Consider the following 18,744-nt stretch of genomic DNA (forward strand, 5'->3'; position numbering starts at 1 on the left):
GTATTAAGCCTCAAATGGCATCTATTCATTGGATTGGTTTCTTCTTTAAATAAAAAAGGTAAAATATGCATGGTATTATAATGTCATATTAAAACAATGGAAAAACCCTTAAGATAACTTGTAGAAAGAAAAAAACTGATCTCAAGCACACAGAATAACATAAGTGGACTTTAAACGATCAATTGCCGCTTTGAACAATTACATAATTGTGACATCCGTAATTGTAATCGCGATTTAAAATTTGATTAATTGTGCAGCCCTATTTCATACAATGTATTCTTTCAGACTAGTGGAAAGAAAACATCCAAGATACACATTTAATTGTTTATTTTTGAATACATTATCTATTTGCATTTTTAGGTTTAAATTACAATATCTTCAAAGGTTGAGCTTGAAATTCTGATGGTTTTTCAAAGGGGGTTTGTTCATCTGATTTATTTTATTCCCACAAACAGTGTTTTTTCTGACTGTTGACCGTATTTTCAGCTTTATGGAGTGATAAAAGAGAGACCTAAAATTCTGTCTGTAAAAATCTTAATGTGTAATATGTCAGCAGAATTAAACAAATTTTGAATCTGGTTTTATCCAATATTCAGTTTTCTGTTCTGGAAATGTATGCATGTTAGTGCATATTTAATTACATAATGCATCATTTGCTTATTTAAACAAAACTTCAGAAAACATATAATGTACCGTGATTAGTCAACTGGGTAAGTATGTTGATATCAGTTTAAATGTTTACCCAATTCAGCCTAAAATGTAATTTTATTTTTTAGGTATTATCAGATGCCAGTGGCCTATAACCCCTATGCATATGGGCAGTTTAATATGCCCTACATGCCCTATCAAGCCCAGGGGCAGGCTGGATACCCCGGAGGCCCTCCTGCACAGCAGACCTACCCCTATCCTCAACAACCGCCACAGCAACAGCCCTACTACCCCCAACAGTAGAGGCACCTCTCGCTACTACAGCCACACTCATTCCTGTAAACTAGCACTCCTCTTACTGCACTTAACTATTAACACTCCTGCACTCACACTCGCTCTCTATTTAACGTCTGGCTTTATCTGGGTGGAGTTTAGAACACAGGCCTAGGTTCACAAAGCAGGTGTGCTCGTCGAGAAAAGATCTGATCTCTGTTTTTCTCTATCTGTCTCTCTCTCTCTCTCTCTCTGTCTTACCCTCTAGCCCAAAGTGAAGCTGCTGGCTGCCTGCCACTGCTTATATCTTATTTTTGTAATGAATACTGACATATAATCTAATGCAAGAGCTGTTGATTTCTTAACTTGATGATGATTTAATCGCTGGAAGAAAGACCGTGGTTCTATCTTACTGTAACCCTAGTTGTACCATTATACCTCCTTCTGTTCAGTCTACAATCATCGCTTCGGGAAAAGGAAGAGTTATACAGCTTAGAGAATGGATTTGTCACTAAAATAATTCATTTTTGTGTTTCTGTTGTTTTCATGTGATTAAAACCTCTGATATTAAAGAGGGTCTTTTTATTCCCTTTCTATACATGGTACTTTTAACCTGTGGGCATACTTTCAGCATTTTTGGTCATTGTCAATGAATTTCCACATTGTTTTGCGTTCATCCAGTGCCAAATCCAACAGCTGAGCAGATTGAGTTCAGATTAATAGGCTGGGCTATAAACGTGGCTGCAAGTCTGAGTGTCACCACACATGAATTCAAGTGCGTTTGTTCGATAATTATTCCCATGCTATTTTTGTCTTGAAAGAGCCATGCTGAACCGACTGTCTCCATGGATACAGATGGAAGAGGATGTTTTTTTTCCCGCATGTGGATAGATGAATGTTTATCGAGGTATCCGAGTGTTTTGATTATGTAAGGATGTTTTCTTTAGGCCATAACAAAAAAACTGTTCACATGCACTTGAGCTGTGCATTGTTGTTTTGACAAGTGTCATTTGCTTTCAATAATGAATTTTAGGATAATGACGTAACTCCTTTGTCACCTTATTAACTGCAAAAGCATATTGTGTGTGTAAAAGAGAATACGTGACTGTAACTACAGTCAAAACCTTTATGAGCCTCATACACACATTAGATCATGTAATTAAAGCCATTGGCGTCATGCCTCCTCAGCTGTTGGCTCGTACTGACAAGCATTCAAATGCCCTTCGCTTCCGGAAATAGTTTTGCATCACAATCTAGTTTGATGATATGGCTGGGTTAGGTATTGATAGATCTCCTGATTTGTTTCAATTTCAAAAGTTTTTAAAATTTTGATCTGATTCAATCCCACTTCATTTGGGCATGTTTCAGTTATTATGACCATTTTACTTGTATATGAGATAGAAATGTTCTCAGCTATTCCTTTAAATTATTAAAACTAAAAATGTTATTAAAAACAACTAAGCAGTTCAGTTATTTATCAGCTGCAACCAGTAATGCTCAGTGAATCAAATGAAGTAAACTACATTTTTTGTGTAAAACTTATTAATCATGTATAAAATTATTACAACTTCAAAACTTATGATTACTTTAAAACATTTTCCATGGGAGCATATGAAGTTTGTGATTCATTATAATTGATCTCCTAATCGTTACCTTTTGAATCAGACAATACTGATTGCACTGTATGTTTCTGCTCCACTAATAAGAACCAGTTAAAAAGTGTTTTGTTTGTGAATTGGACTACACTGTTTTTTTGTGTTTTTTTTGCATACAACCCTCCAGGACAATAGGGGTATTTCTTACTATTATTTTTCAATATGACGCCTTTTTATTTTATCAGAAAAACTTTGAAAACTTTTTCTTTTCTGCCGATAGGCTGTGGAATAATATGCTGAATGAAAGGTGCTTCCTGCTTTTTTGATCTTGGAATTTTAGGAATAAAGATAATTCAAATAAAGATAGCATTTAATCAGAAAAACATTTATAGTTTACTATTAATTTTTGTTCAATTTTTATTCATCCCACACATGAGAACTCTGGTCGTGCCTAGCCCGAGTCATTCTGCATGCATTTATTGTTAGTCAGATTGTTAACATTGCTGCTGTTGTGTTTACATATATTTGAAGAGGACAGAAATAACTTAAGATGGATCATGGCTATTCATGATCAACCTGCTGAAAGCTCATTTCCCATTAATGCTTAATTTCCCAAACTCTTGACTTCAACCAATCAAACTGACAAAAAGCAGGTGTGGAATTCTCCCAATGAGTGTTTACCATAAGAGAAATGATCTATGGCGATGATGAGAGATTTGTTGAGCGAGACAGGTGTGTGTGTATATAAGTATATAAATATCAGTGTATTTAGGAGGGTGGACAGTAGCTGCATTGTTGACCTACTGCCAATTTTCTGACCTTTGACCCATAGAGATGAATCCATTGCTGATGAAGCAAGAGAAAGAGTCATTGGTGAAAGCTGAGAGTGCAAGAGATGGCTCTATTTGCATGTACGTCTGTATGTCTTTCAAGTTAAGTAAAGAGGAATGCTTTGATGTGCCTCACCATTGATTGACCTCATACTGTAGCCAGACATACTGGGACATTATGAACAAGTGTATTCCCAGCAGGTGCATGTCAGGACTTTTCATCCTCAAGAGCAGGGGCGTAGCAGGTGGGGGGGTTTGGGGGACGACACATCCCCCGCTCTGTTAGAAACAGGTGATTTTGTCCCCCGCACTTTTTTGACCCACCGCCAATATTTCCGCACGTGTTTGTTGATTTGTTATTAAGATTTGAGTGAACCAACATTCAGCCAATCACAAGGCGAATCATCTCTTGGGCGCGTCTGCCATGAGCTTCAAATCTGTTGCTCTCGCAATTTCTTTCATTCATTCACTTCTTTGCTCTTTGGCGTTCTGGGGTAAAATGCACCCCAGAAAAAAGCAGAGGACGGAGACACTTTTTTTGTCCAACTGTTAAGAATTAAGATAAAAGTTATTGTTCAAGTGTAGTGTAACTGAAATATTGTGCATAAAATATCTTTATTTAATACAAATAACGTATAGATGCCCACAGTGGTCTCAAAGTCCCAAGTCCTGCAGTTATTTTTCAAATTTGAGTATGATATCACAAAAATAGGTTAATAAATTATTTTTAGCATTTATTATATGAACATGAATGTACATTATATACATAATTTGTTTGCCTTTGAGGGTCACATCACCTGACAGCTGTCCCCCCCCACTTTTAAAATGTCTGCTACACCCCTGCTCAAGAGCACAAGTCAAAGATTTTTGTGTAGTGAATATGGCCGAGTTATTTTAACATCTATGTTTATGTAATGTAATTGCTCATCTAGAAAGCAGAATTTCATGTAAGGTACAGACTTCTGTGCCCAAGAAACTCAATGAACATTATAGTACTTAAAAGGCACTGAGTGGCCACACCTTAAGTTCTCCTATCATTTTAGGTGTATAGTCTCTATTAATTGTGCATGTGTTTTACAGTGCCTGAATTATTTGTTCTTGATAAGATTTACATAATTATTCAAACAGATGCGAAATACATTTATATTAGTGATAATATTTTTTTTTCTTAATAAAGAATCAAAGTAAATATATAAAATAAATATAACCATCAAAAACAGCTGATGATTAGAAAGTCACATGATGAACCAAATCCATCATTATGGTAACACTTGACAAATGCAAATAAACATTAATTTAACATTAGATGTAACATACAACCCTAATGAACATAACTGATGAGGAAAAAACTAAGAAACCGTTATTTCAACGAAAAAACATCAAATGTGAAATTCTGGGAATGTCAATTTACCGTTTTTCACTCTAAATTATACATTCTTTTTCACTCCCAAAAACTGTATTTTACTGTAAAATTACATGAAATGTCCAATACAGTTTCTCACCGTATATAGTAGGGGAACTTACTGTTAACCAATTAATAGGTTTTTACTGTAGCATTTTTACAGCCTTTTACCATTAAAATCACAATAATTTTTTACAGTGAAAGATGTTAAAGTTTGGCTTAATGTTTCTTTGGCTCTCTCACATTAGAGATAGTCTGCTGAACACAAAAGAAGATATTCTGAAAATGTTGGTAACCAAACAGTTGAGGGTAGCCACTGATTTCCACAGTATTTTTCCATACTATAGAAGTCAGTGGGTACCGTCAACTGTTTGGTTACAAACATTGTTCAGAATATCTCTTTTGTGTTCAACAGGAATAAAAAAATTCATACAGGTTTGGAACAACTTGAGGGTGAGTAAATGATGACAGAATTTTGGTGAACTATTCCTTTAAGTAAATTCAATAATGATTGAATAATTTACTGAATACTGGAAGGCTAATAATAGTTGATAAAAAAATGGGCTCTTATAAGACAAATACAAAAACATAGATGTTTCTATAGAATCTTTCAATCTCTTCAGTCCTGCCCACCGTCTCTTACCATCTCTCTCAGTCCTGTTAACCTGCACAATGACAGCTGCTCTGCCCACCATCTCACACAAAATGAACACACTGCCAAAACACAACAAACTGGTCACTGAGGGGATATTATATTGCATTAAGATTTCTCATAGGCATAAGGACAAATTGTCCTGTGTGTGTGTGTGTGTTTGAGAGCGACAGACTGGGCCTTTGGGCTGAGATTACAAGTTCAACACTCTTCAAAAAACATAATGTTCCGTTATTTTTGGCCAGAGTTGTACACAGATAATTGTATTCATTTAATTAAGGAGACAGCATCAGGTAAGTCTGTTTCACCCTCTCTTTCTATAAGCCTTCTTTATAGAAGAACATCTCTCTGATTCTCTGAAACGGTGAAGCCATATGGCAGAAAGAGAGGCACCGGGTACGTGCAGCTGTGAAGTTGCGGTATATGCACCCATATGTGTATGTGTGTGTCTCATTGTGAGTATCGCATAATCTTTTCATCTAACAGGTGCTCGTTGCAGTATTTGGTGGGTTTTCTTTGTGTGCTTTTGCACAAATCCACAATATGTTAGTAGGCTATCTGTAGAAGAGAACGTTAAACAGCTTAGTATCCTTGATGCTGAAACATGGATATATTTTCTACATTGAATAAATAAATACCTTTAAAACTGTGATCATTTTCATGCAAAATATATTACAATATTCATAAATTAATGAATGTTTTAAAACTCCTTACACTGTGTTGAGACGCCATATTAATCTATTATGATTTTACAGTTCTGATAGTAACTGTAATAGCCTAATTGTTGCATTCTTTAAGTTAAGACAGTCTATGTGAATCAGTTTGAATTGTGCCAATGTATCAGACGTGCTATTTTTATATTGTTGTTGTTAATTTCCTCTAATCTAACTAATGTTGGAGTTGGATGTGTTGTGTGTAGAACTTATAGCTTAAAGCCTTGCTTGGTGCTTGTGTGTATTTGTGAGCGCGCAGCGTGAGTGCCAGGAAGCGGCTGAGCGCACGAGTGCGCGCGCGTATTTAACTGAGTGAGTTGAAAGCGGGTGGCGTGAGTCTGCACGCGCTTTGCTGTCAGAAACACAAGATGTTTGACAAACTCACCGGAGGCACGAGCGCACATTTCTACCCATTTCAGTTGTTTGTTCATACATAAAGGTAAGTAAAGTTGGTTGTCTCTCACGTTTTTGCTCTTAATTAGAAGCCGTAATATTTGTGCTTTATAGTGAGGCGTGTTGTCAAGTGTTAATTTTGGTACTGACAGTCATTTCCTGGTGTTTTGTGTTGACAAAAACAAACTCTAACCTTATGAAAGCTTGATTTTCACACTATTTCTAAGAGGAATGATTCTGTTGCTATATAGTGTTATATAAGGCTCAGGGTCGTTTAACAAAAGAGCAATGGTAGAGCGAGATCTGGGTTCGTTTTTAGAAAGCACAGCTGCTGCTCCTACGTCGTCTCTGTGTGCGTCAGTGATAGCAGTCTGAGATCCCCAAACAGCCGCTCCACATATAACCCGTGCCAGACTGTGCCCGGAATGCGACGTAGCGGTCGAAACCGAACCCCATCTCGGCTGCTACACCTTCATCCTGGCAGACGGACACATTGAATCTCTGTAGTCTACACAGATCATTGCGCGCGTCTGTGTGTATGCGCCGCGCACAGTGCGCGAAACTATTGCACAAAGCTTAGCTTTAATTTACGCACTGCCTTCACAAGAATTACTATGGTAACCATAACGTCTGCTAAATGCTATATTAAATCCACCTATTGTTACTAGAATAAACCGCGTTTTCTTAATATTAGCGACTACTGTTATAAAAATCTAAGTTTAGTGCATTGTTTGAAGAAGGACAGTTCAATTAAGAAATACATTCTCGTTACTGTTGTTTTAAACAGCAGTTCTGTTAACGAGTAACTGAAGTTAAAATCAAATAACTTCCGTTTCTGATATAAAATGGCCAGTAAGATCGTATATTTCCACATGAAGCCAAAGCATCACGTTCTGAGTGTCGCCCAGCAAAGAACAGATTCAACTGCGAACTGGAGTGTTGTATATGAATGGAGCGGACCGATTTTCCTTCCCTGCTCGTAGCGTTCTGTTATTACTCCGCTGAAGATCCACCCCGGGTTTTCTATTGCTCCGAACGATACGTTATTATTAATAATATTATTATTAAGTTGATATTTTACTATATTTTTGGGTAATTTTATGATTATATGTCATAAAATAATATACATCAAAGCATAATAGCAGAATAATAAAAAAATATAGATATTAAATATTTATTTAGAATGATTTTACTTTAGTGACTATCTACACTGTTAAAAATAAAAGTTTCAGAAAGGCGTATTCACAAGTGATGTCATAGAAGAACCTGTGAAACTTTCAGTAAACAGGTCTTAAAAGAAGAAAACAAATTCTTAGTGTGAAGAACATTTGAATAATCTAAAGAACCACTATAAAGACCATGTTGTGCAATGGAAAGGTTCCATGGTTGTTCTTCGTGATGAAATGCCAGTAAAGAACCTGTATTTGAGTATTATGGAATGCTGAATCCCTGACAATTTTCAAGCGACAGCTGAAAACTCATCTCTTTCGAAGCTACTTGACTTCATCATTAAAAAAATCTCTTTCTTTATTTATTCCTTCTCTTCCTAGCTTGTACTTATTTGAACAATGTCTAAGAACTTGGTATTACAACCACTTCTTGTGTCTGTTTGCCTCTTAAAGAAGAATCGCTTTATGTATCCCCCAATTGTAAGTCGCTTTGGATAAAAGCGTCTGCTAAACGACTAAATGTAAATGTAAAATTATATTTATGCAGAAACCATGGTTACCATAGTAAATTTACATAAGGAATGAAATGCCAGTAAAGAACCTGTATTTGAGTATTATGGAATGCTGAATCCCTGACAATTTTCAAGCGACAGCTGAAAACTCATCTCTTTCGAAGCTACTTGACTTCATCATTAAAAAAAATCTCTCTCTTTATTTATTCCTTCTCTTCCTAGCTTGTACTTATTTGAACAATGTCTAAGAACTTGGTATTACAACCACTTCTTGTGTCTGTTTGCCTCTTAAAGAAGAATCGCTTTATGTATCCCCCAATTGTAAGTCGCTTTGGATAAAAGCGTCTGCTAAATGACTAAATGTAAATGTAAAATTATATTTATGCAGAAACCATGGTTACCATAGTAAATTTACATAAGGATTGATCAGTGGTCAAAAACCCAGACCAATGTGCTGCTGCCCATCAGATGTTAGATGCATGTTAGATGGCATCTCTATCACACAATTATTTAGCATCCAAGTTTGAGGCCACCTGTTTGATAACCCAGAGAAGACCTTGATGAAGATGCCAAGAGCGACTGTGGTGTCTGCGTGTGTGGAGGCGGATGGATTAACGCTGGTGAAAGTGAGTCAGTGACTCAGTGGTCAGACATGAAGACAAGTTCAAACATGATGAGAGTGATGACATAAGAATGAAGGATGCACTCTATCCAAAAAGAGCTCGCGTGTGTGTGCTTTCCATTCAGGGAGCTGTCATTCTGGGAATGTATTTTACAGTACAGCACCTGCCCCTGCTATGAAAGAAGTTGCACATAATGCATGCATACAAATCGATGTTTGCAAAATGACATTGGTATTTTTATCCAAATCAGCATACTGTATATTGCTGGAGAGACCTGGCTTTTTTAAAGTTTCTTGGTTTATATATTTTGAGCATTTAATTTTTAATTATTAATTGAATTTTGATGGTTTCAGCTAATAATTGACCTCACAACATGTGTTTGGCACAAACCATGTCTGTCCTCATTGAAAGTGAATATTTCTATTTACCTTGTGTAGTTTTGTTTGTGTCATGTCAAACAATCTTTTTGGCATCTGTCTAATTTGTCTAGTTTTCTTCCAAATGACAGATGAATTTGCACCAAAATATCATTTCACACTGCATTTTAGATCAACATTAAAACAAATGGGAGTAGTTTTCTCCTCCGTTTTAAACATTGATAAGCCTTTATTTTGCTCTCTTAACTACACAATTATGCAGCTGTGTTGTGTGTTAATTTAATTTTACCTTGAGCACGGGCAGGTCAGTTCATGAATGAATAAAAAATAAAGATATCTCATTATTGATACTTGGTTGGATGATTCTTAATGGGTTTAATGGCTGATTTGAGCTTTTTTGACACTGACTATCAGCTGAGTATTTAAGTAAACCTTGCATAGTGCTCAGAATAAATAAATGTTTAGAAATCTGAAAAGGATTTTTTTTCTGAGTGAAAACCTCACACAGAGAAATGGCGGCCTTGAGTGTGCGGAGACCGGCGGCTAGAGTGAGCGGCGGCCGGCGGGCTTGCGGCAACCACATGTGACGACCCCGGGCTGGACTCCACTTCGTCCATGGTGAAAGCCGATCTGGCGATCCACAGCGAGAAGTTGATGTATTTCCTCAGCGACCAGCACGGATCAGCTCTAGGCATGACGAAGCGGATATCGTTCTCTTTTGGAAGGCCAAACAAAGTAGTTTCGCTTTCATAACGAAACACAGTGCCTTCACGACATGGCGGCAGCAACAATTCTACAGCAAGAATAAAAGTTACGCCTTCTTTCTTTGCGTGAACATTTGGGTGGCGTTATGCAAATCTTCCCACATCGTGACGGAGACATGTGGGAGCTTGTTAGAACGAGCCGTTTTAGGTAGGCGTGGTTGACTCTTAACCTTTATAAAGAATATCTCTTTGGATTTGAGACTTTAGTCTTTGCAACTTTACAGATCTTCTTTATGCACCAAGAGCTTGTGGTGCATAAAGTTTGAATTGAAATCACATCATATGACCCCTTTAAAGTTCATTTCAAAAGTCTAGTAGACCTGATGGATAGGACATATGTTGGTGAATCAAAACTGTAAGCACTGTTTTGGTTAGTGTTTAAACGATAAGAGGTTTCCAATGGTATATACTGTACTTCAATCATTATACTTGGTCCCCAAATCCTGAATATGTAGTTACATCTATTACATGCTTGAAGTGAATGCCTGATAGAGTTTGTGAAGGAGTTCTGTTCCCTCTTGTCCTAGGAAAAAGAGAGCAAGACAACTGTATCTAGTAACCATGGTGACAGTCCTGAGTGCAATGAGGAGGAAGAGGAAACAAACATCACGTCGAAAAAAACAAGTTTATCTAAAGGTATAATTTGCATTGCATGTAGGTATTTGTGTCATATTTGCACAAAATATGTGCACATGAAATACACACATTTTAACTAGGGCTATGATGACAAATATGGCATCAATTTCTGAAATTAATGTGGGATGTTTAGTGTAAAAAAATAAGTATAATAAAAAATATATATATTTTTTTTTAAACTAAGCTTCGAAATGAGCAGATATTTTAATTTAAAATATACTTCCTTTGTATTGATTCTAAATTAATTTGATGATATATACACAACTGTTCAAAAGTTTAATGTTGGTAAGATTTTTAATGCTTTTGAAAAAAGTTTCTTATGCTCACCAGTGCTGTTTATTTGGTCAAAGTAAAAACAGTAATATTGTGAAATATGTTTGCAATTTAAGAGAACTGTTTTCTATTACAATATATTTTAAAATGTAATGTGTTACTTCAGGCTTCAGGGTCACATGATCCTTCAGAAATCATTCTAATGTGCTGATTTATTGCTCAAGAAGCATTTCTAATTATGTTGTGTTAAAAAAGTCTTCTGAAACATTCTGAATGTCTTTACGGTCACTTATGATAAATTTAATGCATCCCCACTGAATAAAAGTTTATTTCTTTCAAAATAAAACAATTCAGTGACCCCAGACCTTTGAACGGTAGTGAATATTTATTACTTTTAATAGTATTTGCAGATATGTGCAATTAATTGCAGAAAATGGTGATTCATTTATTTTTATTTATTTGATTCAAAGTCCTAATTTTAACTTGCGTATGAAAAATGCAATTCTGTGCATGCTTGTATCTTTTAGAGCCCAGTCTGGAGTACACCGACTCCACAGGCATTGATCTGGAGTTGTTTTTAATCACTACTTTGAAAAGCAGTCCCAGGTAGGTTTGAAAATATCCCTTCATTCTCCTCCTTCCATTTGTGCTGAATCAGTTTGTTTTTTTTGATTGCAGGGACAGACTGATGCTTCTAAAACTCGAGCAAGACATGACTGACTTTATGACAGACAACAGGTACCATTCCATGCATGCTTTAGAGATAGACATGTTTGTAATGTGATATAATATGTATCTCTCTCTCTCTCTCTCGCTCTAGTTCCTATAAAAAGTTCCCTCAGATGTCCTCATATCACAGGATGCTGGTCCACAGGGTTGCAGCTTATTTTGGTCTGGAACACAATGTGGATCACAGTGGAAAATCGGTTATCATCAACAAAACCTGCAATTCCAGGATGTATGTGTCTGTTTCAGAGATTACATATGTACATTTGATGAAGGAATGGATGTGAGTATAACATGATGTATTTCAGACCAGAACATCGGTTTGCTGAACATGTTCAGGAGGAGAAAACAGAGGAAAGAAGATCAATACTGAAGAGAGACACCAGTCAGGAGAAAGAAGACAGTCAGGTATGGACAAATACACACTTCACTGACCCCTGACATTACCACTAGGGTACAAAAGAGCGAACAATAGCTCCTCTAAAAGCTCTGATCTTTCTGGCTGGTTAATTTGTGTCTGCACATCTGCTGTTGTTTTTTATAGCTGCGGGTTCCATCTCTCAAAGAACAAATGAGGAGCAAGTCAATAGAGGAGAGAGAGGAGGAGTACCAGAGAGTCAGAGAACGTATATTCTCACAGGATGTAAGAAAACACTTACTTAAAAAGCACAAACAGTAGTACAATAAAGCTTGGCCTCTGATTTTGTGCTCTTTTATTTTTCAGTCTACTTGTCTTTCGCAGAGTGTGTATATTGAGACCAGGTAAAAATCTTTTATTTAAATATTTATACAAGAAATATAAAATTATTTATATATACTATATATTCAAATAAATATAATATTATTTTACATAGTTAAATATTTTTAATATAATTTATTATGTAATATAGCACTGTTTTGATGGTCCACTATAGACATTCTACTAACTATACGTAACTTTTCAACTACATGTCAACTGCATGGTTTCACTGCAGTGGTTCAGGCTGTAGGACTGGCAGAAGACTAAATAAACATTATTAGCTCGATGGTATAAAACTGTACAATTCTTATCTATTACCACCCACTGCTACTTATACCAACAAAGGAAATAAGTGCAGTTAGAATAGCAAAATATGTGAGAGATCGTTGCTATTGTGTGACTATATTGTATTGCAGTAGGTAGCACTTCAATGTTAATGTTGATTCAAGAATAGTTAGCACGTAATTTATATTTGAAATGGTTTAATGGGGGGGGGGTCGCCAAGAGAGCACCAGCAAAGAAAAGAGACCGAGCAACAGTTACAATCTTCTTTTATCCCTTCTTTGACCATGTGACTAAAAACCAAATCTAAGACATTCAAACTGACCAATTAGTAGATTACAGCGTTCCCCACTGTGCTAAAAGTGTGACTATTAGTAGACCCCCAGTGTATACACATCTTGGCACCTCTATGTCTTCAGGAATGCCAAATGGCCCTTTTGTTACAGAAGATAGGTTTGGGACAGGAAAGCAAAAGTCTTTGATCATTTTCGACCCTACATGGTAAATATATGCTAACTGTATCTTTGCAAGTGCATGTCAATTTATTCTATTAACCCTAACCTAACAGTCTGCTAATACATTATTGAGAGTTACAGTAGTTGACGTGTATGCAAATTAATGAGAGACCCTCGACCTTGGAGCAGCACAGATTCTGACAGCCCGACATGGACCTCTAAATCTGCACACGCTCGTTCAGACAGCAGCTCTAAACTCTGCAATCCAGGTGCAAAAATAACATCAGCCTTCATGTCCATGTCAGAAAAAAAAGATAAAAAAAGCCACAAAGCCAATCTGGGTGTTACTCTGGGCACTAGTTATTTAGAGTGGGGCTTAGAAGTCTAATAAAAACGCTTTTGTTTTATACTCTTTTAAATTGTATGCTAATAAACATAATTAGATTTTTGTGTTAAATTTGAAATGTTCTATGTAAAAAAAATCACACAATGTCTTTCATTTGTCTCCCTTTTGCTTTAATGACAGTGGCACTTGTGTTGCATGAACTCTGCAGGTTTTCGTAAAACCTGATGATGCTCTCCAGCATGATTTGAGTCACATGATCAGTGTCACAAATATTCTTATTTGATTAGTGAACTTGAAGTAGTGCAAAATCCCTCACAATGTTTCTGACCTGCCATTGTTTCTGTCTGATCGATCCAACAGTGTCTGAGTCAGCTCTATCATATGCTCCACCCAACAACAGCCTTGCTTACATTATTGTGCCTGCTGAGTCATCAATACCGCCTGGGAGCATCTTATTGAATCCACATACAGGTACACATACATACACTCACAATTCCCAGAGTAGAAGATGACTAATTGGTTCAAACTGACTGTATACACCCCAAATAATCTTTCTCATCCAACTATGGATATCTCTTTTAGGGCAGCCATTTCTGAATCCTGATGGAACTCCAGCTGTTTACAACCCACCAGTAAGTCAGAAGCCATGTAACCAGCTTAACCCAGTACAGTCACAAGCCCCGCCCCCTCCACCTCAGCAGCAGCCAGTAGCAAGCCATGGTGTCCCACAGGTAAGTGAAACATAATAGAGACTAGTGGTGCACAGTGTATCAATACCATATTGCTTATCTGAATTTTATTATATTATTTTATTTATTGGTTAATATGGGATATTTATTCATGCTCATTTGCCTTATTTTTACGTTTACCTTTGCTTTCATCTAACGCTAACTTTAAATTCACTCTTAACAACACACAAAAATGTAATAACACTGTTAAATGTAATTTTTTTTAATCAAATATCAAAATGAATATCAATTTCTCATTCTGCACATTATAATGAGGCTGTATTACAGAAACAAACAGTTTCTATTTCTGTAGAACAGATGCCAAAATATTAATTTTATTTAATCAACAAAATTCACAATCTGCCCTTTCATTTCTGGTTTAGGTTCAATACTCCTCTGTGACATACCTTCCACCTCAGCAGTTAAACATTTCTACCTCCCAGCAACACCCAATAGAACAGACTGTAAGTGAGGCATAAGTATTAATATAATCTAGTTAGTTATCTAATATTATTTACATTTATATTGTTGTTTGCATAAAATATTTAGTATATACACTACCATTCAAAAGTTGCAAGGATGCATTAAACTGATCAAAAGTGACAGTGAAGACATGCATAATGTTGCGAAAGATTTCTATTTTGAATAAACAATGCTCTTTTGAACTTTCTATTCATCAAAAATCCTGAAAAAATGTGACACCATAGACTGGAGTAATGACTGCTGAAAATTCAGCTTTGCCATCACAGGAATAAATTACATTTTAAAATATATAAAAATATAAAGCAGTTATTTAAATTGTAATAATATTTCACAATATTACAGTTTTACTGTATTTTTGATCAAATAAATGGAGCCTTGGTGAGCATTAAAGACTTCTTTTAATAACATTTTTAAAATCTTACCAACCCCAAACTCTTGAGCGGTAGTGTTGATAACCGTACATGACAAGCCTATTTTTGATTCTTAGAGGGAAGACATTACTGCTAAGTTTGGTCACATGAACTTGAGTCGCCAATCTTCATCAGGGGATCTTCCAGATATGTCCTCATTCTACATGCAAGGAGCTCCACCCACACACAGCTATGCTCCGCCCCACCACAGTTACGCTTCCTCTCACCATTCAGACAGTTACATAACCCCTGGAATGACACTGGCTCCTCCCACAGCCCCGCCTCCTCAGAGTCAGCAGAACAGCCAGGTACTTCATCACAAATGAGTAATGAGATACGATGTAATGTCACACGGTATGTCTAATTATGAGTCAACTCTGGTCTCCCCTCTTAGGTTTCAGTGTACAGTTACCCTGTTCAATGTCCCAGTGCATCTCAACAATACGCAGCAGCCAGTTACAGTGCACAAACAGGTACACATGAAGCCTCTCTGCATTCTTTACGCCTGAGTCTCACAATAGTAGGGGAGGGGGCCGTTACACTGTAAGAGATGGTGGCACTGGTCTCACAGTGAACCGGTCTCTTTTCCTGCTATTCACTTCAGCTCTCATGAGACATAGATATAGACGGTTCAAGTATTGTGTGTACATGCATAAAAATACATGAATAAATAACCTTTAGCATATGTGATAGTGCTTTACTGACTGTCATTTTGAGTCCTTAAGTACTATACAATTAATAAAATCTCACACATACTTGTCAACATTTTTTTAACAGTATACCCGCCTGTTATGTCAAACCAACAAGGCTGCCCAGGCATGATGGGAAGTCAGATTCGGCCCCAAACACAGCCTAGCATTGTGGGACCTTACCCATCCGTATCCTCCTATCAGGTACTGATGCAAAAAAGAAAAGGGAAATGTAGTTCTGAATTATAAAATGTATGTACATGTGCTTTCTCTCTTGTAACAAGGTATCACAGCAGCAGCAACAACAACAACAACAACAACAGTCCTATCCTGCAATGCTGGTGTCAGGACAAAGTGGGCAGACACAGTGTTTGGTGCCCCCTGCTGGAGTTCAAGTATACTGCAGCTCTTTGGCCCCTTCTTCCCCTCCTCTGAATGTGATGGGGGTTTCCTTCCAGTCAAGTAGCTGCAAAAATGGCTGTAGCGTTAATCAGAACCAGTGCTGGTACTAAGAGACACTATGGGTTCACATATAGTGTTGATATGAATTCATATGCATTCAGTATTTGTAGCTACACAATAATGTTCCCTACAGTCTGTAGCACTCGAATCTGATGATAGCTTCCTTCAGATTCAACCTTTTCTACTTTGTCAAAAACATGTTTTGAATTTTACTTTACGTGTACATCAATAGCGTCATGTTTAAATTGCTATTAGAGCGTAATTTATACTATTTATATTATTACTTGTTTTTCTTAATATGGATAAAATGTTATATTTGAATGGTAATACTGAATTTATCTTGTTTATAGAGGGCTATATTACATAAATTGGGAATGAAACTAGATTCAGTGTTCTCAGTTATCAAAACAGTATATTAACCATTTTAAAATAAATTTTGGTTTGTTTGTTTGTTTGTTTTACAGAATTTTATTAGGATGTAACATTTTACCAGACTGGACCATATCTAAGTGGCAATTCCTAAATATATGGCCATTTAATTGGTAATCAGTTTGATGGCTTATTGTTTTAATTACATTCATAATAGAGTCAGCTGATGTTCTCATGGGCGTTTTATTGGTGTTGCAGACATCTTACATTGACGTTGGCCTTTTCAGACATTCAGGGAAATGTAACTCAATTTTAGGTGAGTAATTTTGATTAAATGAGTTTGATTACGATTAAGATGTAGGCCTAGATTTGATAAGAATTTAATATAACGCCCTTATACGTTCCTTATAACGTTGCTTATAAGAGAACAGCATTCATTTAAGATTAATCGTGAACGAATCATTCAGACAGAATGAATTGCAATATTGAACAGATCCGACTCGGAACGATTCATTCGCAAATCGGACATCGATATTTATCACGTGAATTTGAAGAATCGTAGAGGAGTCCAGTGAAATTTTACTGATAAATCCTCGTCTGCCCGTGGAGATTACCTTCCGATAAACATGTCGTGTTTTCTATCAACTGTTCAGAACTGAATTGGTTCGCGATTCAGTTTGATTCATTCGGACAGCCAAATTTTCCGTTTTGTGTTCCACTGAAAAGGTGTGGAACAACACGAGGGCGAGTAAACGATGATATAGCCTAACGTTATTTTGGGATGTAAATCGTCCCTTTAAAAAACAAACCAAAACACGTGGTCTGTTACCCGCGTGATATGTTGACATACAGTAAATTATTGTTTTAAACATGCATTTATCAAAAAATAACAGGTTTCCGAGTGGAAAACAAGTTTGTCAACTCAAGTAGTCGAGAAAGAAAGCAGTGACAAGTTTAAATGAGCTTTAATAGAAAGGCACATATACAGCCAGAGAGAGAATTAAAAGCTCTTAAATGCAGAAACAGTTTAAAATAAACTCCTCTAATCAGAAGTGAGTCTCTGCCAGATCAGCTTAACTGTTTGTTGTTCTGTCGTTCATGAATTCAAGTATGTCAAAACTAAGTCACAGCCGCGTTCATCTGAACTGAGATCCGATTACCCCACTGGCTCTTTTGTAACCCCCAGCTTTGTGTGTGTGTGTGTGTGTGTCTGTGCAATTTTAATGAAGGTATGAAAGGTCATTTGTGTGCCTATATGTGGATGAGGGTGGAATAAGGGAAGGGGTCTGTAAAAATGGCTCACAATCAGATCTTTCCAGTCCTGTGCAATTTTAATGAAGGTATGAAAGGTCATTTGTGTGCCTATATGTGGATGAGGGTGGAAGAAGGGAAGGGGTCTGTAAAAATGGCTCACAATCAGATCTTTCCAGTCTTGCAGTGCTGAGTGAGTGAGAAATGTCTGTTACTTCATTAATTAATGCAGGTTAAATAAAAGCAATAAATATCTATAACCTGACATCATGATGTGAGAAATGTTCCAGGGGGGTTAAATGGGGCCAGATAATGAGGAAAACAATTCACAGGAGGGGGAAAAAGGCAAGATTCACAAGTTCTTAAATAAATGTGTTAATAAGGCCAAACTTAAGTTAGATTACAAGGCTATGATGCTACGCAACTAAAATTGGGCGTTCCAAAGAGAACACTGGAACACTAAAAACATGCAAATCGCATCTTCCGGGTTGTGATTTCAGCAGTCATTTTGTTCAGCTTAAGTGTACTGCTGTGCTTCAATGAAAATGGCCACCTTCATATACAAAAATACACTTAAAGCAGTCGCGGCCGCTGCGCCGCAGCATCTGTGTGCGTAAGCCTTGAGAGGAAGGTCTGAAAACACACAAACGCAGAGTTGAATGCTGCCTGAATGATTGGTGGCACTACACCTGTCTCTATCTCTAGCACTCGCTCAGCTTCGTTCCTTATATCACTCATACTGTTGGTCTTTACTGACTGATATTCATACAAACAGGCCCAAAAAACACACAAATACAGTCCCAGATTCTTGGTGTTGTTCATTCAGGCCTGTCCTGCTCTGCCAATGAGACATCAGCAGGGTGTTGGGTGAGACTGTTGACTTTTTTTTGTCTGTAGAGGGTCTGAAAGCTAACCAGCAACAACACACATACACTCACACACAA

General features: G+C 36.8%; 1 protein-coding gene across 1 annotated transcript; it reads left to right on the top strand.

Moving 5' to 3' along the window:
* The first annotated feature begins 9,699 nt into the window (after window positions 1–9,699).
* On the top strand, window positions 9,700–18,723 carry LOC107591653 (cAMP-regulated phosphoprotein 21-like). The gene is made up of 17 exons (XM_016280873.1): window positions 9,700–9,735; window positions 10,479–10,587; window positions 11,388–11,466; window positions 11,539–11,598; window positions 11,681–11,818; window positions 11,895–11,994; window positions 12,131–12,229; window positions 12,311–12,348; window positions 13,231–13,331; window positions 13,769–13,879; window positions 13,991–14,139; window positions 14,520–14,600; window positions 15,107–15,337; window positions 15,424–15,502; window positions 15,807–15,922; window positions 16,003–17,778; window positions 17,890–18,723. The coding sequence occupies exons 1-16, from the start codon at window positions 9,700–9,702 to the stop codon at window positions 16,228–16,230; spliced, it is 1,755 nt and encodes a 584-aa protein (XP_016136359.1). The 3' UTR covers window positions 16,231–17,778; window positions 17,890–18,723.
* The last annotated feature ends 21 nt before the right edge of the window (window positions 18,724–18,744 follow it).

This window comes from Sinocyclocheilus grahami, unplaced genomic scaffold, assembly GCF_001515645.1.
Source record: "Sinocyclocheilus grahami isolate Dianchi unplaced genomic scaffold, SAMN03320097.WGS_v1.1 scaffold144.1, whole genome shotgun sequence".
NCBI classification, from domain to species: domain Eukaryota; kingdom Metazoa; phylum Chordata; class Actinopteri; order Cypriniformes; family Cyprinidae; genus Sinocyclocheilus; species Sinocyclocheilus grahami.